The sequence below is a fragment of the Dendropsophus ebraccatus genome, chromosome 7 (assembly GCF_027789765.1).
Source record: "Dendropsophus ebraccatus isolate aDenEbr1 chromosome 7, aDenEbr1.pat, whole genome shotgun sequence".
In the NCBI taxonomy this organism is placed as follows: Eukaryota; Metazoa; Chordata; class Amphibia; order Anura; family Hylidae; genus Dendropsophus; species Dendropsophus ebraccatus.
Window position 1 is genome coordinate 44,369,595 of NC_091460.1, and position 25,362 is coordinate 44,394,956.

Below are 25,362 nucleotides of genomic sequence, written 5' to 3' on the forward strand. Positions count from 1 at the left end.
GAGCCCACTTATATTTACAAGGCTACCCTCATAATGATATTCAGTTTGTCGTAATGTATTTTATTTTCTTTTGCAGGAAATTTATTACAGTCCCCCATAGGATATGGCCACCTGGTATCGGCAAAATGAAGGTTAGTATAAGTGGTCACACTGTAAGCAATGAGTAATATATTGCTAGTATTCTTACATATAGTACATATTGTTCCTGTGTATTATGGGGGGTGGATGGGGGACAGGAGAGATCCTTATTGAAATTGTATGGCCACCTTAAAGCGAATGTACCAGTTTGAGTAGTGAATTTTTTCCCTCCACTACCTGGTTGGTGCAGAGATCTTGGTTGTGTAGTCCATTCTTCAAAACATCACCTGATTCCTGCGATTCGGCAAAAAAAAAATTCACTACTCGTATTGATACATTCGATTTAAGTTACTGTCAGACTCCTCTGGTGGCAGCTTATCTCTCCAAAGAAGAAAAACATGGGGAAATCCCCAATTATTTTTTATACCCTGAATCTATTCTTTACTGATTTTCCATTAACTGCTGGTTTACTTTATGTGTGACCTTTTCAGGGTGCTCTGACGACCCACAGGAAGCAGGTAAGTCCTTTTGCTGCAATACTGATAATAATTCCTTTATTTATATAGTACCAACTTAGTACACAGCGCTGTTCAGAGCTTGTCATCACCCAAATTGGTCCCTGTCCCCATTGGGGGGTCATACTCTAACTTCCAAATTCAACTTTATGTATATTTTGGAGTGTGTACCGGGAGAAAACCCACACAAACACAGGGAGAACCTCCAAACGTATGTTGTTCTTGGTGGCATTTGAACCCTAAGGCAACAATGCTAACCACCGCGCCATTTTGCTGCCAATAGTCATTCCTTGTTAACATGGATCTGACAGCACAACAGACTGCCCTAGGGTATGAGCTACATACCCCACTGTCATGTAGGATTGTACTTAGTTTTTTACAATGTTTGACTATATGTCAAAGCCATCTATGAGTTCCCAGCAGGGGTCAGATGTCCCCGAATCGCTTATCCCTTATTCTGTGACAAGGGGATAAGTGTCTAAAGTGGTAAAAGTCTATTTCTATCAGTCAAGTGTGTTTGTGTATTCAATGAAGAGATTGGGCAGTAAAGGTCCCCATACACTTTATAATTCTGCCGGCTGCTTGCAGGTATGGGGTATAAAGTATGGGGCTCCATTGACAGATAATATCAGTAAAAATAGGGGTCGGACGTAAAGGAAAAACATTGATTGACCCCTTTGTTCTTGAAGAGCTGTCTGACTGCGGCTTACCCCTCCCCATAAGGGACACAGGAATCATTCGACAAATGTTAGCTCTCAGCCTTGCCAGGAAGATATGGCACGACTGAGATCTAACATTCATTCAATGATTGTTGGTAAAGGTAATTGTCAGAATCCTCAGGTAGCAGCTTATCTCTCCAAAGAACAAAGGGATGGGGTAGTTGAAATCCAAAATGAATTTTAATGCCTTGAATCTGCTCTTTGCTGATTTTATATTAACTGCTGGCTACAAGTTGTTTACTTTTACATATGACATTTTCAGATTACTGTAGTGACCTACAAGATACGCGTAAGTTCTTCTGCTGCACTACTACTACTACTACTACTACTACTACTACTACCACTACTACCACTACTACTACTACTACTACTACTACTACTACTACTACTACTACCACTACTACTGCTACTACTACTACTGCCACTACTACTACTACTACTACTACTACCACTACTACTACTACTACTACCACTACTACTACTACTACTACTACTACTACTAGCACTTCTACTACTACTACTACTACTACTACTACCACTACTACTACTACTACTACCACTACTACTACCACTACCACTACTACTACTACTACTACTACCACTACCACTACTACTACTACTACTACTACTACTACTACTACCACTACTACTACCACTACCACTACTACTACTACTACTACTACCACTACCACTACTACTACTACTACTACTACTACTACTACTACTACTACTACTGCTACTACTACTACTACTACTACTACTACTACTATTAATAATAATAATGTGCCCATTGGGGGTCACAATCTAACTTCCAAATCCACCTTTCTCTGTGAACCCAAGACCCAAAGACAACAGTGCTAACCACTGATCTGCCAGTAGTCATTCCTTGTTAACATGGATTTGACAGTACAGTAGACTAAGCTATGGGCAGCATATTACTGTATATACAATTTAGTACAGTAATGTCACCTAAATGTAAGGAGATATAGTGGGTGCAGATATAGCAGTCACATCCAGGCCCTGGTGCTTGAGACGACCCAAAGACCGCCTTGCCACATAAGAAGACATCATTGTATGGCTATGTTCACACAGTTAGGCTATGTTCACACTACGTAAATCTACGGCTGTAGTTCTCGCCGCAGAACTACAGCCGTAGATTTGCGGGGTGGAACATAGCATTGTTTGCTTTGGGATCCCAGCCGGAGCGTACGCACATCGTATACGCTCCGGCCGGTTCCCATGCGATGCCGCAAACAACTGACAGGTCCATTATTTGTGGACGGAATTCAATGAAGTTCACACAGTTAAGCGAGCGGCTCCGGCCGCTTGCTTCACTCTGTGCTATGGGAAGCTCTGATGCGGGCGCGTGCTGATGCGCCCGCATCAGAGTTCCACGGAGGAAAGATCATCCGGACAGTACTTAAGTACCGGCGGTGATGATCCAGGCTGAGACGGGCCGTTCCGTGAGCCGACCGGAGTCACGGAATGGCCGGTCTCATCCGTAGTGTGAACATAGCCCCCAATAAATGTAAAACACAACATTAAAAAATACATAAAACACTGTTATATTTTAAAACTTATAATGTGCTCCATTACAGTCTATGGAAAAACAGCCGTCCGTGCATACATTGTAAAAAAAAATATATATATATTTTTTTTCCAATGTGTGCATAGACTGACTTTGGCAATCAGCAATTACACCTTCCTGGGAGCGCCACCACTGAAGGAAAGCCCCTCTGTCGACGCTCCCAAGGAGGCATGATTGCTGAAGAGGTTAATTATATTACTTTGTGTTGAATGGCAGCAGTAATGCTACGTTTACACGGAACGATAATTCGCCCGATCGTACGATTAACAATGTCGGAGTAACTTTTTTTTTTTATAACGATCAGCGTTTAGACGGTACGATATATCGTACGGAAATTCGTTTTGCGATCGTTTTGCGATCATTTAAAGCCTATCTCACACATTGGTTAAATCGGCGAATGACTGTTTACACGGAACGATCTGCGAATTTTTGACGAATGACGATTTAAGAACATGTTCAAAGATCAAAATGAATGATTTCTCGCTCGTCGTTCGATAGTTCGCTGCGTTTACACATACGATTATTGTGCGAATTTGCACGATAACGATAATCGTTCCGTGTAAACGCAGCATAAGGGGCAACAGTGCCCTCTCTGCTGCCACCAATGTTAATGTTGGGAACTGCAGGGCTGTCCAAGCCCTGGTCCCTGATTTCCCACTGTGTAGTAGTAAGTAATATACACAACTTTATTTGATTCTGTTTACAATCTTCCCAATTCAACTTTGTCATGGTGGACAGATGTTATATATAAATATATAATGCCTAAAGTAATAAAGAAATTGATCTTTATATCATTGCAGCACAGCCGCTTAACTCTGACTTCTCGCTCAACAACCTGAACATTAATGACCATCATGGGGGACCGAGTGCTTCAGGTATATAAAATCATGTCATTCTACTCTACATATAGTGTATCACTTCATAGTCTTATTGTCACTCAAGGTCCTTCTGCCATCTCTGTATATATAGGAAGTATATATAGCAATATTTGCTGGAGGACGTATATTGAACTGACAGCAAGCAGTGTCTATTAATGTGTACAGTGATTTCTCTGGTGTAATTTACTGTTCTCTTTGGTTGTGTGGTAACTTTTCTCAGTATACTCCATCTTTATGGAATTTACATGTATCTCAACTAAAAAGATAATTCTCCCATAATGAATGCCTCAAGCTGACGCACCTGCATATATTCTTCTATCATCAATGACACAATGGAGTCCCAAAAAATTATTTTTAACCCCCAACGTATAACAGAAAGTGTGATCTCAACAGAACCACACATTGCTGTTTAGGTTCTATTAAACATGTCATATAGCTTTAGATGGTGCATATAACATACATACATACACACACAGTAGTACCTTGGTTTAAGAGTAACTTGGATTAAGAGCGTTTTGCAAGAAGAGCTCATAGTTTTTAAAAATTGTAACTTGGTTTAAGAGCATTTCTTTGGTTTAAGAGCTCCCTGTACTGGGTGGGAGGGCGAGTGGAGGAGGGGCATGGTCTGCATAGCTGATTCTACAGCACTGCACTCTGACCCAGATTCACCTTAGGCCGGGGCTTACATCAGGGGACAGGACTGTGAGGGTAATCTCTTTATTGCTGTAACCCCTCTCTTCCCGGATAGAGAACGCTGCTATACTGTGCCCACATCTTCCCTGCTCATTCCTTCATGCTCCCTGCAGTCTCTGTCAGCCCTGCTCTTACACTCAGCTATACACACTGCTGCTATACTGTGCCTGCACTCACACTCAGCTATACACACCACTGCTATAATGTGTCTGCACTTACACTCAGCCATTCAAACTGCTGTATATAAAGTCTCTGTCACTGTCCTTTTGCACAGCTCTTTGATTCTCTCTTCCTGATTGGCCCATGCTGAACCCCCCCTCCCTTCCCCATTGCTGTCATGTGACCACACAGATCTCTGGAAGCAGCCCTGCTTCTCTATTCTAGACTGTTGTACTACATTACTGCATTATGAGGATCTGCAGTTCCATCCTGTATCTACAAACTGCTGCTGTTTTTTCAGGTTTATGCACTTACTATACATTATACTCCACCAGGGCCGGCCTTAAGGTAATTGGCGCCCTGTGCGAAACTTTTTTCGGCGCCCCCCCCACACACACACACACGGGGTCTGCTGAGACCCCCTCAAGGTGTTATAAAGCTCCTACTCCTCCAGACAATATCCAGCACCCATCACCCGACCCTCCCAAATATTACTGCCACACCACAACCACTACCATCACTATCACTATCATATTGTTACTGACCAAATCAGTTTACTAAATCCAATAAAACACAATACCAGATTACAAGTAACAAATATTACCACCGCATACTAACTAACACCACCACATACTGACTAACACCACAGCTGCTACTGACTAACACCACCACTGCTACTGACTAATACCACCACATACTGACTAATACCACTGCTGCTACTGAATAACACCACCACATACTGACTAACACCACCACTGATACTGAATAACACCACCACATACTGACTAATACCACTGCTGCTACTGAATAACACCACCACATACTGACTAACACCACCACTGATACTGAATAACACCACCACATACTGACTAATACCACTGCTGCTACTGAATAACACCACCACATACTGACTAACACCACCACTGATACTGAACAACACCACCACATACTGACTAAAACCACCGCCACTACTGAATAGAATCCTCTGTACACAGATCACTATAGAGGTAGAGCCAGCCCTACACAGGTTCTATACACCATATACATTACAGTGAAGTTATATCCAGTGACTCACAGGAGACGTCTTCTCTGATCGGAGTTCTTCCTTTTTCATCTTCTTCTCCATCTGTCCTGGGTCATCATGAGAACTTCTCCGAGCCACGAATCCACAGAATCTGCCAGAGAAATATATTAGACTCCTCACTCTGGCATCATCCTCATCTCTATACTAACTGCACATCTGTATTGGCCCCTTTACACATTCATTTAGTGGGTAGGCTGACTCTATGTGACCCCCTTATAGTAAATGCCCCCCCCGTGTAGCCTCCTTACAGATGGCCCCTTGTTTAGACTTTCCTATATATAGCCCTATGTGGATCGCCTTAAGAACCACCCTCTGTGTAGTCCCCCTATGGTATATGGCCCCCCTCTCTGTAGCCCTCCCTTATAAATGGTCCCCTCTTTGTAGTCTCCCTTACAGATGCCCCCCCCAATGTTGTCCCCTCTGCCCCTCTTACAGATGGCCCCCCTGTGATGTCCCCTCTGCACCTCTTAAAGATTCCCCCCATGTTGTCCCCTCTGCCCCTCTTACAGATGGCCCCTCTGTGTTGTACCCCTTATAAATGGCCCCCGTGTTGTCCATCCCCTTATAGATGGCCCCCGTATTGTCACCCTTATAGATGCCCCCCCTGTGTTGTCCATCCCCCTTACAGATGGCCCCCTTACGTTGTATCTTCTTATAGATTGCCCCCTTGTTGTCCCCTTTATAGATAGCCCCCTTATGTTGTCCCCCCTTATAGCTTGCCCCCTTATGTTGTCCCCCTCTTATAGATTGCCCTCTTATGTTGTCTCCCCTTATAGATTGCCCCCTTATGTTGTTGCCCCCTTATGTTGTCTCCCCCCTTATAGATGCCTCCCCTATTGATTGCCCCCTTATGTTGTCTCCCCCCTTACAGATGCCTTCCCTATAGATTGCACCCTTGTTGTCTCCCCCCTAATAGATGTCCCCCTATAGATTGCCCCCCTTGTTGTCTCACACCTTATAGATGCCTCCCCTATTGATTGCCCCCTTATATTGTCTACCCCCTTACAGATGCCTCCCCTATAGATGTCCCCCTTGTTGTCTCCCCACTTATAGATGCCCCCCTATAGATTGCCCCCTTGTTGTCTCCCCCCTATAGATTGCCCCCTTGTTGTCTACCCCCTTATAAATTCCCCTCTATAGATTGCACCTTGTTGTCTCCCCCTTATAGATGCCTCCCCTATAGATTGCCCCCTTGTTGTCTCCCCCTTATAGATGCCTCCCTATAGATTGCCCCCTTGTTGTGTACCCCCTTATAGATTGCCCCCTTGTTGTCTCCCCCTATAGTGTGCCCCCTTGTTGTGTACCCCCTTATAGATTGCCCCTTATTGTCTTCCCCTATAGATTGCCCCCTTGTTGTCTCCCCCTATAGATTGCCCCCTTATAGAAGCCCCCCCTATAGATTGCTCCCTTGTTGTTTTCCCCTTTATAGATGCCCCCCTATTGATTGTCCCCCCTATAGACTGCGCCCTTGTTGTTTTCCCCTTTATAGATGCCCCCCTATTGATTTTCCCCTTATATTGTCCCCCCCCCCCCTTTAAAAAACACACACACACACACACACACATAACTCACCTATTCCTCGTTCCCCCGCCGCGGCTCTCGTCTCTGCATCGTCGCCCCGGCCGATGCGCGCTCTCTGGGAAAGTCACCTCCCTGTGCCGGAAGTACAAGGCCGACGGCTGACGCAGAGGTCACTGATGCGTGCTCTGCTGGGGAATTCCCAGGTAGCGCGCATCAGCCGGGGGCGTACTGTCCTATCAATCTTGTGACCGCAAGCGGTCACAAGAGTGATGGGACACAGTAGGCGGCGCCCGTGGGGTGGGGAGGCTGGGGGAAGCCACCACAGGAGCGGGGCGCCGGGCGGCCAGCTAGGGGAGCGCTCGGGCAGAAAGACAGCTGCACAGATGTCTCTCTGCCTCAGCGCCCCCCCAGCTAGATGGGAGTGATGCGCCCTGTGCAAGCGCACAGGTCGCACACCCCAAAGGCCGGCCCTGTACTCCACATGCTTATTGCTATACTGTACAGTAACTTATAATATCACATATTCTGCTGTTACTCATTGTTTGTTTCATCTGTTCTACATGTTATTCAGAATTTTAAAAAATCATTATTTTGGGGTGTGGAAACCAATTGTCTGCATATCAGTGATTTCTTATGGGAAAATTTGCTTTGATTTACGAGTGATTTGGATTACAAGCACGATCCCAGAACGAATTATGCTTGTAATCCAAGGCACCACTGTACATATAAAACACCATATGAACTCTGGTCTTGAATACATTTATATTTTGACCAGAAGCTATAGTAAAAAAAAATAATTAAAATAATAATAATTAAAGAAAATTATATATAATATATATATACAGTGCTACCTTGGTTTAAGAGTAACTTGGTTTAAGAGCGTTTTGGTTTAAGAGCTCACAGTTTTTCAAAATTGTGACTTGGTTTAAGAGCATTGCTGTGGTTTAAGAGCTCCCTGTACTGGGTGGGAGGGGGAGTGGAGGAGGGGCATGGTCTGCATAGTGGGGTCTACAGCACTGTACTCTAACCCAGGAAGTCTCCCTCATCTTCCAAATCATAGCAGATCCACTTCAGGCTGGGGCTTACATCAGGGGACAGGACTGTGGAGGTAATCTCTCCATAGCTGTAACCTCTCTCTCTCCCCGGACAGAAAGTGCTGCATGTATGTGCCCACATCTGTCCTGCTCATTCCTTCCTGCTCCCTGCAGTCTCTGTCCGCCCTTGTGTTTCCCATCCTCTCCATTACTGTACAGTAACTTATAGTATCACATATTCTGCTGTTTCTGAATGTTTGTTTCATCTGTTTTACATGTTATTCAGAATAATAAATCATTATCTTTGGGGTGTGGAACCAATTGTCTGCATCTCTATGACTTCTTATGGGAAAATTTGCTTTGGTTTAAGAGTGGATTTGGATTACAAGCACAGTCCCGGAAACAATTATGCTCGTAATCCAAGGCACCACTGTATATATATATATATATATATATATATATATATATATATATATATATATATAAAAAAATTAATTAGTAGGAATGTGGAAAAACTGGTAAATTCACATCAGGGAATGTTATGGCAAAAGCAAGGCATGTTTTATTTCATGATCATGTTAGTGTTCTCTTTTATTATTCTATTATTCACTATTATGTTGTGTTTATTACTAGGTAGATTAGCTGCCCCAGAAGAAGAAAGTAAGTACTGACATTTTCCTACAGGAAAAATTTAATTGTTTCTATAAAGGTTGTATCGTTATACAATGGTTGTATTAGATTAGGACTCCTTCATGTAAAACCTTTGATATGTCAGACAGACATGTGGAAAGTTTTGATTGTACGGGGTCTGAGTGTTGCAGAGCTCCCGGGCTAACTGCAATGTGCATACACTTGCACTGGGTAAGCTCTATAATTTTCAGTGGGGAGACTGGGGGTAAGTTACTGTCAGACTCCTCTGGTTTATCTCTCCTTAGAATAAGGATCAGGCAGCTTAAAATCCAAAATAGGTTTAATGTTGTGAGCAGTATATTATATACAACTCTATATAGAGGATGGCATCCATCAATTGTAAGGAGCAGCCAGTAGCTAGAGGGAGTGCAGAGACTGCAGCCACTTCCAGGCCCTTGTGCTTGGCTCTCATATAAATATGCCGATATATTATACTGCTTACCCATAAAATTAAAGCAGTTTTCCGGCAAAATTTATTTATGACCTGACTGTATATTTTCTGCCTAAAATATCCTAAACCTTCTCACCTTATTGATGTAATGTCTAAAAAAATCTGTTAGCCAAGTGATAAGAAAATCCACTTTATATCATTGCAGCGCATATATGTCCATCAGCCAGTCATCAGAATGGCCCAGATATTAATGGTGAATATAGGCTAAGAAATCCGCCAGGTAAGATATGAGAGCATGTTAGACTACTATGTATAGTGTAAAAAAAAAAAAAAAAAATCCAACAGCACCTTGGAGACACTCCGAATATGACCACAAAGTAGAAAATTGGGATGCACGCAGAAGGGCTCACAATCCTTGGTATGAGCACTGGCTGAGATCAGAAAAAAGGATTCCCACAGCATCCAAAATGCAGAAAAGAGTGTGTTCATTCACACATCGGGGCACAAAATTGCAACGTTTCGGCCTGAAACGTTGCAATTTTGTGCCCCGATGTGTGAATAAACACACTCTTTTCTGCATTTTGGATGCTGTGGGAATCCTTTTTTCTACTATGTATAGTGTATCATTTCATTGTCTTATTGTCACAGGTCAATAGGGCTCGGGGTTCTACTGCCACCTCTGTATATATTGTAATTATATTATTCACAAAATAAAACTAACAATATTTCACGTTATACATAAGAGAATGACAAACTATCCAGTAGACATCAAAAGCAAGTAGTTCTGTGTTACTAATTATATTATCAACTATGCAGCTTACCAGCAATGCTCTTTGTTTTGCAACAATTCAGTCAGTATAATGTCACTGTGTGGTTACAGAGGTTTTCATGGTGTGTGACAGGAGAGCTGACCATACAATGCAAGCACCCCCAGGATTCTTTGCTACTGAATGTAGATGCACAGCAGCTGTATACATGCACAGTGAAGACTCGTCCTGCTTGGTGCAAGTTCAGAAATGGCCATCAATCAATGCAAAGCCATGTCTTAGAGCCCACAAAGGACTGGGACTTCCTGTGTTTGGTCTTTCTTTTCTGAACAGAGAAAAGACCAAATATTGTCAAGGAGCATAAACCACAGTTGGACAGGAGGGGAGACACGGTCACAATGCAGCATCATTCACTAACATTTTTATTTTGCTGGTTTATTATTCACTAATATGCTGTGTTCATTTTTAGGCAGATTAAATGTCTCAGAAGAAGAAAGTAAGTACTGAAATTATTATGATTGTTGTTGTTTCTTCCTACATATTAAATGGTAGCAACGTATTAGGCCTTTTTCACATGTAAAGTGTCCCTCTCATTTAGAAAAACGTTTGACATGTCAGACAGACATTTAAAAAGTTTTGATCAATCAGTGTCTGAGTGTTCTAGATATCAGCAGGAGAATCGGCATTCCTTGGCGGGCCATGATCTTCATCCACTTGCACTGGCGGGCTTGATAACTACATTTGGGTGTGTTTGCAGAGGGGAGATTGGGAGGTAAATTGCTGTCAGACTCCTCTAGTGGGGATTGGGTTTGGTATTAGTGATGAGTAGACCCATGGGTATTGGGGTTCACTGGGTTTGGCCAAACCAGTAAAAAATCCGGTTTGGGAACCTAAACTGAACCTGAATCTCTTCCTTATTGAAATCAATAGGGATCCGAATATTTGGGCTCAAAAAGTTAGTCTGCCCCCCAGTGTAGGTTATGTGAGTCCCCTGGGGGCCAGACTGTGCTCTGATGGGGGGGGGTTAAACTTACCCTCCCGGCGTGCGGCATCTTCTATCTTCTTCGTTCTGCAATCAATTAACCAAGACTCCTGCAGTTTCCGCTCAGCCAATCAGCGTCCACAGCAGTGGCTGACTGATTGCAGAGTGAAAAATATAAAAGATGCTGCACGCAGGGAGATTAAGTTTACCCCCTTCCCACACTCACACACACACACACACACACACAGCAGAGACTGGCTACCACCCCAGCAGTGAGGAGGTTAATTTATTTAGCCCCTTCCTTGATGGGGCGGGCGTAGTGAGCACATTTGATAGTAATGGATGCTGTCTTATCAGATGGCTCCCACTACTGAGTCTGTAAAGTAAAGAAAAAAAGACAATACACAATTGAATTTTTTTTTTATTAAAACAACCCCACACCCCAGTTGATCATTTTAAAAAAAATAAAAATAAATTGACGTAGTCCACCGAATTTGAAGTAGTCCTCAAGATACTGATATCGGAAAAACAAAAAGGATTAGACAAAAATACCACAGGTGCAGAACACCCATCATTTTGACAGGTGTTTAGCTCCTTAAGCTATGCATCATTTGTACAGATAACTGCTCACAGCCTGGCAGCCAAGGGGTTAACCCCTTGGAGGCCATACTGTGTCAAATATACTGTGCTGAGCGCACTGCACCCATCCCAGCAAGAAAGGGGTTACATAACTTAACCCCTTCTTTGATAGGGTGGGCACAGTGAGCTCAGCACAGCAAGTAGAGAACAGTATGGCCTCCGGGAGGTTAAGTGCGATTGCTATGCATCCCCACTTAACCCCCTGTGGGCCAGTCTGATCTTGCACTGCACCTGTGCCAGAAAGAAAGGGGTTTAGTGAGCCCTTCCCTTGCTGGGGCTGGCACAGTTCAGGGTGGGGGTTCATACCATTGGATGTCTTGACCAGATCTGGCACAATGAGCTTAATGTGTTCCGTACTCTGGCTCTTGCCACTGATTGGCTCAGCAAACACTGCAGAAGAGCCAAACCGGCTGTCAGGAACTGGACAGCAGGACAATACAAGACAGTGAGCCCTGACGCTGAACCCCGCCCACTGTCCCTACCTGCTTGCCGCAATCCGCCCTAAAATGGCGGCGGGCAACTTGGCGGCGGTCCCTGTACTGGCTTGGTGGGACACAAAGACAAGACAGACAGACAAAACACAATAAAGAATGGTCGACAGTCCGGGTCACAACAATCGGGCAGCGCAGTACAAAAACACAATCCAACAAGCAAGGTCAATAAACAGGCAATATGGTCAGGGGCAGGCAGCAAGCAGGGGTAGTCAGAATACAAGGCAAAAATAGTCAGAATCAACAGAGAACTAAACAGAGGCAGAAGCAGAACCGGCACCAGAATGAGCCTCACCAAACACTTATAGGGAATAAGGAGAAACTCCCAGCCCCTATTGGACAAGGCTTCTAGTTCCAAACAGAATCACCTGCGGATCAGAACTGGCAGCAGTGTAACTCCTAAATAGCCAGAGCACACAGCAGACGGGTGGGGCTGAACACAATACTAGAAATAGGCCAGTGTTCAGACAGGGTTCAGGTTACTGCACAAGACATACAAAACACTGAATATCAGCGCCATCTCAGCCGCGCAGCACGAGCTGAGGGGCGCACGGAGTTCATCCCAGGCACATTCATGACACCGGGACACAGCAAGCTCAGTCTGTGCTGGGTTTTGTGAAGATATTGGATGACGCATATGAAAATTGCTCCCCCCCTCCAAACACTGATTCAGACACAGATTCAGGTCCGCTCATCCCTAGCAGTTATCTCTCTATAGAATAAAAGGGTCTGGTAGCTGAAATCCAAAATAAGTTTAATGTCCTGAATCTGTTCTTTACTGGTTTTCTATGAGTTGTTTCATCTACCTGTCTATGCTTCTTTTTCAGGTTTCACAAATAACACTCTAGGAATGAGTAAGTTTGTCTTCTACAATAATCATTCCTTGTTAACATGGATCTGTAAGTACAGTAGACTTTTCTAGTTATGAGCAAAATATTTTATACCATCTTGCTGTCCTTTCCCACAATCAACCACACACTCAACATGGGGGGGGGGGGGTGTCACCAGAGCGCAGAGATAGCCTTAGAGGGCCCAAAAACCACTCTTGCCACATATGATAATTCATAAAATTAAAGGAGTTTTCCAGGCAAAATTTATCATTATCCTATCCTCAAGATAACTAATTAATATCGGACCAGTGTGGTGACAATACTTAAGCAGTAGACAACTGCGTGCCTTGTAAAATCCAAAAATACATAGCACGTCTGTCACTGCCAAGGGCAGTCTGTACGCAAGGTGGTTCAGGCTATATTAATTGCAGAAAATCGGGATAAGAAGAAGTAAGAAATGGGTTTGAATATAAGAAAAACTGACATATTCATTGGGAGGGGCTAAATTTAAAAGTTAAAATAATTTTCTTATCCACCATTACCCTATGTTGTGTTTGCTGTTTTTTCAGGCACATCAACAACCGAAGAGGGTAAGTACTGACATTTTACTTCAGGAAAAGTCATTTAATTTCTTACAAAATTTTAAAGTTGTATGAGATTACATCTCTTTTATACTAAAAAAGTGGACTACGTTTAACATCTAGTTAACTAAAGGCCTTTCTCGGATGTTAATGTTCTTAAAGGAGAAGTCCGGCGAAAATTATTTTTTTATATGTTATTACTTATGGAAAGTTATACAATTTTCTAATGTACATTAATTATGGGAAATGCTCATATACTACTATTTCCCTTAATTTAGTGTATCAGGAAGTGTTAGAATTATCTCTGAAGCAGTGACGTCACGACCAACTGTGTAATTCCTATGGAGTGTCCAGCAGGGGGCGCTCTATATATAGAAGTCAATGAGTACCATTGACTTCTATATATAGTGCGCCCCTGCTGGACACTCCATAGGAATTACAGTGTATGTAATGTAATGTAATGCACTGTACTGTTGTGACTTTATGAATACATTTATGGAATACTTTGGGGAGCAAGTGTCCTTGCTCCCCAAAGTATCCCATAAATGTATTCAATGAATACATTTGCAGGGCACCGAGCAGGGAGGGAGAGAGGTGCCATCTACCTCCCCTTTCCCTGCTCGGTGCTGGGAACATATACAAAGTACTACTCCACCATTATCTGCAGATAATGGGGGAGTAGTACCTGTGCTATCCCTATCACCGCCCGCGCCGCCGCCCATGCCGCTCACACAGGGGCTGCTATTCATCGCGCCGCTGATTCCCCGCCGCCCGCGCCGCTCCTAACTACCCGCCCGCTCGCTCGCCCGCCCCGTTCCTGGGCGCCGCTCTCTGCTCATGCCGGCCGCGTCAGCGTCAGTACTTTGTATATGTTCCCAGCACCGAGCAGGGAGGGAGGGGGGAGGTAGATGGCACCTCTCTCCCTCCCTGCTCGGTGCCCTGCAAATGTATTCATTGAATACATTTATGGGATACTTTGGGGAGCAAGGACACTTGCTCCCCAAAGTATTCCATAAATGTATTCATAAAGTCACAACAGTACAGTGCATTACATTACATTACATTACATACACTGTAATTCCTATGGAGTGTCCAGCAGGGGCGCAGTATATATAGAAGTCAATGGTACTCATTGACTTCTATATATAGAGCGCCCCCTGCTGGACACTCCATAGGAATTACACCGTTGGTCGTGACGTCACTGCTTCAGAGATAATTCTAACACTTCCTGATACACTAAATTAAGGGAAATAGCAGTATATGAGCATTTCCCATAATTAATGTACATTAGAAAATTGTATAACTTTCCATAAGTAATAACATATAAAAAAATAATTTTCGCCGGACTTCTCCTTTAAGTCAGTGAACACTGAACAACAATTATGTGCACGGCAGGATAGCAAGGAGAAAGCCACTGCCCTGCAAGAAGAACATCGCTTCCCACCTGCAGACTGTTAAAGATCACTTTGACAAGCCAGAAGACTATTAAAACAAATGTTATGCAGATGAATAAAACCAAAATAGAGCTTTTTGGTTTAGCCCCTTAACCTTCTCGCATTAGGACAAGCCAGCACGTCCATTTTATGAAACGGGCACAGAAGCTGCGCTCAAGCATATAGATCCTGCGGACAGTGCCAGTCTGAATGGTAGCTATGACAACTGGAGGCTATGACACTGAGATCCTGACCTTAATCCGACAGAAATGTTGTGAAAGGACCTGAAGTGAGCAGTTTAGGGAAATAAAACAAACATAACAGATTTGAAGCTGTTTTGTATGGAGAAATGGGCTAAAATTTCTCCACACCATGGAAGGGAGGTCATATTTTCGCCAATATAGTTGGTCTAATAAACTCAATAAGCCTGGGTCAGGTACACCGTGGTTGGTATACTGTATGTTGGTATACCTTATTAAGTTTATGAGGGGATGTATTACGGCTGTCAATTTGGGTCATCAGGTCTGTGATCAGATAAGGATATGAATATTAGTGTGACTAGTGTGATCCCAATATAATAGTACTATATGTTTTATAGTCTGAATAAAGCTGGGTTCACACTGCGTTTTTGCAATCTGTTTAACATATACGTTTTATGGAAAAAACTGATACAAAGAAACCGATGCAAAAATGAATGCAGCTGTGTATCATCCGTTTTACCATTGACTTCCATAAAAACACACACAAAAAAAGGATCTAAACAGATGCGTTTTTTTTAACAGATATTAAAATAGTGTTGACTACATTTTTCTGTCTGTAAAGTAACCAATTAAATATGGAAACATTGAACATATTGCAAAAACGCAGTGTGAACCCAGCCTAATATACATATGTATTTACTTCTATTATATCAACTGTTGTTTTTGCTTCTTTTTCAGTTTCAAATTTTTTTGAAACAAACATCATGGCCCTGTCACGCCTTATAGCAGAGGTGTGCAAGCTCTCCAACAGGCCAACAGAAGTTGGTAAGTCACCAGATAATGGGGCACATTAATGTGCATTGTTTTTTTTTTTACACAGCTCTTTTTTTAAATTCCCCTGGTTCCATGCCGCTGGATTTATCAAGAGGTGCATGCCTCTTGATAAATCCAGCTCAGCGAAGGCTGCTGCTAAACAGCCAAAAAGTTCTACAGTATGCCAGTTTTTGGCCTATTCTGAGCGGAAAAATTGATAAATTTTGCACATGGCGAAGACACACCTCACCGCATGCAATGCTGTGTCCCTTTCCCCTCTCTGCTCATTTGGTGCACATAGGTGCAGAGCTTGATTAACGTGCCCCTATGTGTAGTCTTAGATTATAGTGATCTCTGTATACAGGTATATAGACATTTTTCCTTCTTTTTTTTTTCCTATCTGACTATTATCTGTACATTGGGCAGTAGTTACAGGAAAAGCAAATATATTAGTCACACCTCAGGTGGGGGACCCTGTTAACCTATGAAAACCTATGGGAACGCTGTGTAGAGGCTCATAACTCTGTACCCCAGAACCTCAATGACTTGAGGGCCAAACTTCAAAAAGAGTAGGATGCCATGCCTCAGCAGAAAATAAGTCAACTTGAGAAGAGCAGGAGATGTTGTTGTCAAGCTGTAATTGATGTTTTATGGCACATGACAAGTTATTGAGACATTTTTTGTTGAGGTATATCCACCACTGTTGTTGGATTTTGTGGAAATCACCATCTTCGATACTTAAATGCCCTACTTTCATGATATAACATCACTGTAGCATGACATTTTCAATAGAGATGAACAACTTTACAGTAATAACGAGCCAATCACTTTGTTAGCTCGGCAGTCCTGGCCGCCTTTGAAGTTTGTACTGCTCCGCTCAGTGGAAAATCTTGATCCATTCCTGGGAAACTGGGAGTTTTCCCAGGACTGGATCCAGTGTTTCCAGGCACCCAGGGAGCAGTGGCATGGAGTGGCACTGAGGTAAAAGGTAGCAGGCTGACAAGTGGCTGAAGCGGTTCATGTAATTATTACTGTAAATTTGCTCATTCACTCATGTATTTTTATAATTTTTTTCTTTCAGCCCAAAACCCCCTCCAGAGAAGAAGTCCGAAGGAGCTCAGAATTGAGCTTCAGTTAAAGATGGAGCAGCTGAAGCGAGTAGTAGAAGGTATCACATAACACCCTATAATATAAAATGTTCTTTCCTTCTCCCATTCATTCATTTAATGCTCTGTTTTTATTAATTTTAGGTCTTTCATCTAATGAGAGTTTCAATGGTAAGTGATTACTTCCCCAGTAGCTCCCACAATCACCTATCCTTTCTTTCCTACCTCTTCACATATAATGAGTTCACATACAAAAAGAATATATAATCTAGAAAACAAAATTTTTTTTTTTATTTTTTTTTAGTACAGGCGATTTTAAGAAATTTTGTAATTGGGTTTTTTAGCCGAAAAATGCATTTTTATCATGAAAAATCACATCACCGGCTATCTCCTCTGAGGTCAGCACTGACCTCTCTGACCTCTGAATACTGGATTTCACACCGCTCCCGCTGTGTAATCCTTTGTTCTCTGCTCTCTGCTGCCTAATCTCCCTCCCCTCTCCATAGAACAGACAGGATCTGACTGATGTAAAAGTTGAGATTTCCTGATAATGAGCAGTGGATGAGAGAGAGGAGTGGAGGGAGGGACCTGGGAAAGGCTTTTTGAATGCAGATAATGGCATATTTGCCTATTAAACCCAATTAAAAAGTATCTTAAAATCGCCTGTACTATTGATTTCTGCAAAAAATAAATAAATAAATTAAACGATAGTGACACTTTAATGCTTTTTCTTATTTTCCTGTTGCATTGTTACACTTTGCAACTGGGGTTCTATGTGACATCGATTTTTCATGGCCATTTTTCATGGCCGTATGTATTTTGTTCTATATTGGCACCATATCGATCACCATACTGCAACGCCCAAAATGCCTATAACTTTCTATATAAAACCTTAAAGGTATCTTTTTTTCTAGTCCTTGTTATCCTCATTGAATTGTCATTAATGTTATGTGTTTTTTGTCTGTAGATCTTACTGTACACGAGCTCTATTACGTCATTAGAGAGGTATCAGACAAACACTGGAAACACCTGATGAGATGTCTTGAGGTCACTGATGTAGAGATGGAGGCCTGTGAAAGACTCTACACCGATGACATCCTAGAAAAAAAATACCAGATGCTGCAGATCTGGTTAAGGAAAGATGCAGGTGTACTTAAGAATTACAGGGACCAACTTATATATGTCTTAGGGCTCATCAATTATGGCCAACTTGCTTCATTATTTAAAAAGTCCACTCTATCTGGTAAGCACATTTTTTATATGCTATTTTATTATACTCAGGTTATCTGTGGTCTCTTACATCTTACCCAATTCCAAAGCTCTGGTTTAACAACTTATGTGTCCTAATGGCAGCCACTTTAAGGATTGCCTTTTTGGTGGCAGCCTAGCAGCTCAGCATTGGTTTCCTGTGCCAGTATCACTGGAGCTCGCAGGGCCAGAGAATCATCCAATCTCGGCAGGTAAACCTATTACATGTTGCCCTCAAATTATGACCCAATCGGCAACCTGGCAACAGGATTTCTGGGTGCCAATGGTTTTCCGTGGCCGCTGGTGGAGGTACTGTACACAGGCGTGCTGGAGGCATGGCTGCATACATTGCCTGCTGGCGCTATAGTAGCAGTGCAGTGTATTAAAGTAGCAGTACAGTGACTTTTAAAACGTTAAAAAACTAAACTTTAAAACGTACACATATTTTGTATGGCCATGTCTGTAATGACAAGAACTTATAAAACTGTATCATTATTTATTCCACATGGTTGTCTTACAAAAAAAGAACAACAACAGAAAAAGAAAAAACATTTGGCACAAGTACCCAAATTGGCTCGGTCTCTATGTTTTATCGAACACCTGTGGGGTTCGATAAAATGCTCATTATACCCTTAGATAAACTGTATGAGGGATAAAGTTTCCCTTATTTTGGGGGTGGGGGGTTTGCGTCCACTGTACTGGTGCCATGGAGGGTAACTGCAATTGTGCATGGGGTCTGTAAGTAGTTCCAGATGAATGGGCTCTGAACATGTACAATTACACCTCTCCCAGTTTCCAAGGACTTGATCCAGCTTTCCGAGGCACCCAGAGCAGAGCGAAATAGAGTTCAAAGGCTAGCCTAGTGAAGCACTTCGCTTTGCTACTAAATTTGCTCATCCCTACTTCTGAGGCCTGCCATATTCCTAACTTTATCATCCCATCCTTATGTACTCAGGAAAAACTGTATAACCAAGTTTTGTATGTTTATTTTTCTGTGTTCCTTTGAAAAGTGAAGTTCAACCTACAAAAAAACCCTCCTGTCTTGAAGGCAAAAACCCCTATGAGGCAGATGCTGGTTGCCCCATCACAGGGAGAAAATTCCTTTCAGACTCCAATGGAGTCCAATAGTGCCCATAACTTGTAATATTATAATTTTCAAGAAAATCATCCAGGCCTCCTTGAATAAGCTATGACAACATCATGTGGCAGAGAGTTCCATAGTCCTTCTCTTACAGTAAAGAATCCACGTCTGTGCTTGTAGTGAAATCTCCTTTGAAACATCTGTGAGAATCGAACGCTCCTTTCCCCCCTCAATACATTCCTTCCGGAGTGTAGTTTCCAAAATAATGTCTTTTGGTGTTTTAAATGTTTTGACACCCCAATTCCTTTGCAAACCCTAATAAAATGAACCCCCCAAAATCCACTGGGAGGGCCTTATATTTTTGAGGCCTTTCTGCGAAACAAGAAGCACTCCAGCGCCACACAAAGGATATTTCTAAAAACAGGTTTGGGGTAACACATATTATTGCATGTTTCTATTAATACCTGCTGGGTTACAGAAAAATAGATTACAATTGAATATTTGCAAAATGGAAAATGAGTTGTAGTAATTTCATCTCTACTTTGCTTTAATTCCTGCAAACCACTTAAAGGGTTGAAAAAGTCCATAAAAGAGGAGTAGTTTTTTAAATGGGGTTTCTAGCACATAGACCTCTCAAATCCATCTGCGCAATTAATAAAGTAGCCATATTGTAAATGGGTGTTATTAACTCATTTACTGCATGTAGCATGACTTACTTTTTAATTTTTGAAAATGCAAACGTTTTGCAAAATTTTGAACATTTTAAAAAATAATCGCTGAATATATAGATCAGAATTTACCACTAATATAAAGCACAATACATCAATTTGAAGCCGTTATGCTGTCAGTTGTGTCTGTTTTTTCGCGTCAAATTCATTATTGTGGTGCACGCCCTTAGTTAGTCAATGTTCACACAACGTATCTTTTGCGTAAATCACAGCCGTTGTTGCAATTGGCAACAACAGCTGTGATTTATGCAGAAGATACATTGTATATGAATGAGTGGAATCCCGTCTGGAGTGTATACACATAGAGGGACATTTATTAAGTCCGGCGTTTTCTGCGCCGGACTTAAAAATGTCCCCGCAGCTCTGCCGGTACGGAGATTTATGTAGAGGCGGACTGCCTCAACATAAATCCTGTGCGCGCCGGTGTGCACGGCAGGAAACCTACGCCAGCTGAGGGCTGGAGTAGGTTTCCTGCATATTTTTCAGCGAAACTAATGCTGAATAGAGCGGACTCTGAGTCCGCGCCCCCCATTCCGCCCCCTCCCCGCCCTCCTGGTGTACCCGGCGTTAAGTGCCGATTTGCGAATATTTTATTCGCCAAACGTTCATTTGCAAATAAAATTATTCGCAAATCGGCACTTTCCGCCGAAAAAACTGATTTCCCCGTTTGACACATATCCCCCATAGTATACGTTCCGGACGGGATTCCAACCGGCCGCACAAAAAACTGATGCGTCAGTTTTGTGTGGCCGCTATTCAATTAATAGCGGCCACACAGACATGTCAGTTCAATGGAGAGTGCATGCACCATTGTGTGCAATGACGACTTGGGATGTGGGCGCCGCATCCCAATTCAACAGAAATGAAGATCATCTGACCGATACTGCAGTACCGAACGGGATGATCTTCTCTGACACCTGCCGTTCTGTGACACGCCCGTTGTCATACTATGTGTGAACATGGCCTAAATCTAGAAGGTTTTTCAGAGGACAAAACTAAAGCCATTCCACCACTCTAGAAGTGGCTGGTTTTTAGAATAGGAAACTCTTAAAAAAATAATGGCGGTTTGCTTAGTAAATCTGTTGGTTATGGCGGGTTTTAAAGAACACACCCACCGTATGCTTACTTGCTGGGTTTTCAGACAAAAATGATGGGTTTGTCGGGGTTTTGAAAACATTGTGTCACACACCTTTAGTAAATATGTTGGAAAACAAAACCGCAAGGGAAAATGGACAAAAACCCTTAAATTTTCTGATATATGGAATATATATGGAATATGTTAGTAAATTAACCCCAATGTGTGTAAAAAAAAAAGTGACTTGGACATGTTAAAGCATCCCAAAGCTATTACCACATAAAGACAGGTTCGATTTGAAATATGAGGCTGTATCCTTAAAAGGATAAATATAGGAAACTTTTCTAGGGTGCCTTCACACAGGACGTATCGCAGTGGAAATCTCGCTGCAGTTTTACAGCGAGATCCACTACAATGTAAGGTCCTGGCAGGTCCCTGTGAATACATACTTGCAGCGGATCTTTCAGACTGCTGAGAGTATGTTAATCACCCGCCCCCTTGACCCCTTAATCGTCTCCCACTTTATACATTACCTGTCTTCAATCCTTGCTGCAAGGAGTCCCAGCTTCCTGCTCTCCCGCCAAGCCAGTGTGTTGCCCAGCTGAAGCCACCGATTGGCTGGGCAGGAGAGCAGGAAGCTGGGACCCCCTACAGCAAGGATTGAAGACAGGTAATTAGAGATGAGCGAACCTTGAGCATGCCCAAGTCGATCCGAACCCGAGCGTTTGGCATTTGATTAGCGGTGGCTGCTGAAGTTGGATAAAGCCCTAAGGCTATGTGGAAAACATGGATATAGTCATTGGCTGTATCCATGTTTTCCAGACAACCTTAGAGCTTTATCCAACTTCAGCAGCCCCCACTAATCAAATGCCGAACGATCGGTTTGGGACTACTTGAGGTTCGCTCATCTCTACAGGTAATGTATAAATCGGGAGCCGATTAAGGGGTTAAGCGGGCGGGTGATTTACATACTCTCAGCGGTCCGAAAGAATCGCTGTCTGTATTCACAGGGACCTGTCAGAATCTTACATCTGGCGGATCTTGCTGCAAAACGCAGCGAGATTTCCGCTGCGATGCATCCCCTAAACTCCAAAACATTTGCTTTGTCCCTAATTCTTATGGTTTTATTTTTTTTTATCTCTTCACAGCTCCTCCATAGGAAGGTCACTAGACTTTCTAGACGCCAAAATAAAACTTTTGTATTTGCAAATTTGCCATTTAGATGTCCGATTTGTTAAAGCAAAGGCTACTCTGGAAGAATAAGAGCTACACAATTTAATAGATCCCAGAGAATGCTGACACTGAAATTGTTCCTGCAGATGACGTTAGAAGATGCATTATGATTCTGCCACCTACAGGACAACAGAAAAAGTCTTAAAGGGGTTATCCATTCACTTTAGTGGAACTGAGATGAAACCACACTCAAACTTGAGACAAAAGTTATGCCATGACCATGTGTTTCTCAGCCCCTTTAGCTTTCCAGCAATGTGTGCTAATACAGTTTCATTTAGGATTATTAATCTATATGAAGTGCTCCCTAATGGTGTATTATGAGATTGAAACAAAATGTCTGTTTTTTTTCTCTTCCATAAACAATTCTACTGCTCCATATGTTGTGTTTGGTATTACAGCTGTTCCTCATTGCAGTCCCAGACACATCCTATAGACCAGAACGGTGCTGTTTCTAGTAACAATACTACCACCAACACTCATTTGATGTACAGCCAGGGCCGGCGTTAGGGGGGAGCAAAGAGGGCAGTTGCCCAGGGCCCCCATCCCCCAGGGGGCCCCCTGCAGCTGCCGTGATTCCTGGGTATCAGATTCAGGAATACACGGCAGCAGCCTGCACCAGGGCAGAGGGAGCTCTGCTCTAAGCACAGGCTGACAGAGCGGCTGCTCGAGCCGACACCTCCCTCCCCCGCCTCCTTCCCTGAGGTCCCCTGCACTGAGGAGCTGCTGCTGCTGGAGCCCACACTCCCCCTTCCCTGAGGTTCCTTACACTGAGGGTCCTGTCCTGTCCTGCTGCTGGAGCCGACACCTCCCCTCCCCCTCCTTCTCCTTCCCGAGGTCCCGTACACACCAGGCTTCCTGTCCTGCTGCTGCAGCTGGTGTAATGTTACACTGCTGGCAGTCGGGACAACAGGAAAGAGGAGGAAGAAACCAGCAGCAGCAGCATAAGGCTCCCAGTCCGGCCCTGTCATCAGCAGCTGAATTATTAACTACCAACTACTAATGTAAGTATATGTGTATATAGTGTATATAGTGTATGGGTGTACTGCTATATAATGTGTAGGGGGGGGACTGTTCTATAATGTGTATGGGTATTTTTATATAATGTATGGTCAATGTGTGTGTACTGGAGGTTTACATATACATAATATGTGTTTAGATATGTGTGAGGTTGTATATGTGTGTACTATATAATGTGTATAAAGTGTGTGTGTGTATACGGTTATATCATGTGTATGGGGGTGTGTGTGTACAGTTATATCATGTTTGGGGGGTCGTACTGTTATATAATGTGTATGGGGGTGTGTGTGTACAGTTATATCATGTTTGGGGGGTCGTAGCTGTTATATAATGTGTATGGGGGTGTGTGTACGGTTATATCATGTGTTTGGGGGTGTACTAATATATAATGTATATTCAGTGTGTATGGTGTGTGTCTGTGTGTGTACTGGATATTTATGCATAATATTGTGTGTTTAAATATGTGTGAGATTGTATGTGTGAGGCCAGGTTTACACTAAGTATAACACCGGCCGTTCTGTGACCCGGTTGGATCACAGAACGGTCGGTGTTTCTGAAGATCATTCTGGATGGTACTGCAGTATCGGCTGGATGATATTCACTTCTATTGAATTCAGACGCGGGCGCACCTGTGTGCACCTGCATCCGAATTCACCGCTGCACACAATGGAGCATGCGGCCAGAGCCAGACACTCCATTGTGTGCACTGACAGGTTCTCTGCGACCGCAGAAAACTGACATGTGGGTTTTTAGTGTGGCCGGATGGAACCCCGACTGGAGTGTATACCATGTGTATGTATATATATGTACTATGTGTATACACTCCGGACAGGATTCCATTCATTTCAATAGAACGTGTATTTTGTATAAATCACGGCCATTGTTGCAAATTGCAACAACAGCCGTGATTGATACAAAACATACGTTGTGTGAACATAGCCTGACACTGTGTATGTCTGTGTTCTCATGTACAAGTAAACATCACAATGCGTAGTGGATATAATACAATGTAGTGCACCTGGCTAGTAACACCTCAATATGGAGTTATATATATATATATATATATATATATATATATATATATATATATACACTGTGTAAGGTGTACTGTATTGTATTTATAATATATTGAGGTATTAAAGTGGTGCTTTCATTTGTCTTATCTTGTGACATGTCATTCAGAGACCCATGGCGATCACCAGTTAAAAGAGGGTGATGTGTGCAGCAGTGTGCGCCCCTCCCTGGCCGGCTCCAAGGTCTGATTTCAAGTCTGTGGAGTGAGTGAATCAGCCAGGGAGTGAAGTGCACTAGTGCATGCTTCACCAACTTATAACTGACAATTTCAGCAGGTCTCTCAGTGACATGTCAGAAGTTTAGATAAGTGACAATACCGCTGTGCAGCGCAGCACTTTTCTGCCCAATTTGACATTAGGTATGTAGAGAAACTGCTGCACGCCATGTGGCACAGCTGCCAAGCAAACCATCTAATGCAAGTACTAGAGAGGAGCAAAGTAGATTAGTTTTGCTTTGTACGAAGTGGAACAAATCTCCTTTGGGGTGCATTCACATGTAGCAAGTTCGCAGTGGATTTCACGCTGCAAGTTTCTCAGCAAATCCGCTGTGATACTCAGTATCATTATAGTCAATGGCCCTGGATTCTTACAATGGATATTCATTCCACTATGAGGATGTAGTGACGGCCATATTTAATTAATTAGCTGCCAGTAAAAATAATAACCAGCCCAAGCGTACCTGCTCGTGCTTACCTGCCCGAGTCCTGCTCACTGA

At 42.9% G+C, this 25,362-nt stretch overlaps 1 protein-coding gene across 7 annotated transcripts in view; it reads left to right on the forward strand.

The window, feature by feature from the left end:
- LOC138796773 (uncharacterized) overlaps positions 1-25,362 on the forward strand; it is a 51,616-nt gene that overhangs the window by 20,137 nt on the left and 6,117 nt on the right. For 4 of the 7 annotated variants that reach the window (XM_069976453.1, XM_069976451.1, XM_069976450.1 and 1 more), the window contains exons 2-14: positions 77-131; positions 570-596; positions 1,575-1,601; positions 3,701-3,775; positions 8,903-8,929; positions 9,556-9,630; positions 10,587-10,613; positions 13,057-13,083; positions 13,629-13,649; positions 16,012-16,098; positions 17,168-17,254; positions 17,337-17,363; positions 18,160-18,435. In XM_069976453.1, coding sequence (XP_069832554.1) covers positions 104-131; positions 570-596; positions 1,575-1,601; positions 3,701-3,775; positions 8,903-8,929; positions 9,556-9,630; positions 10,587-10,613; positions 13,057-13,083; positions 13,629-13,649; positions 16,012-16,098; positions 17,168-17,254; positions 17,337-17,363; positions 18,160-18,435 — 811 coding nt within the window. In that variant the 5' untranslated portion in view covers positions 77-103. Of the gene's footprint in view, positions 1-76; positions 132-569; positions 597-1,574; positions 1,602-3,700; positions 3,776-8,902; positions 8,930-9,555; positions 9,631-10,586; positions 10,614-13,056; positions 13,084-13,628; positions 13,650-16,011; positions 16,099-17,167; positions 17,255-17,336; positions 17,364-18,159; positions 18,436-22,472; positions 23,069-25,362 lie in introns of those variants that run through there. The other 3 variants (XM_069976454.1, XM_069976455.1, XM_069976456.1) reach the window with 3 other exon arrangements.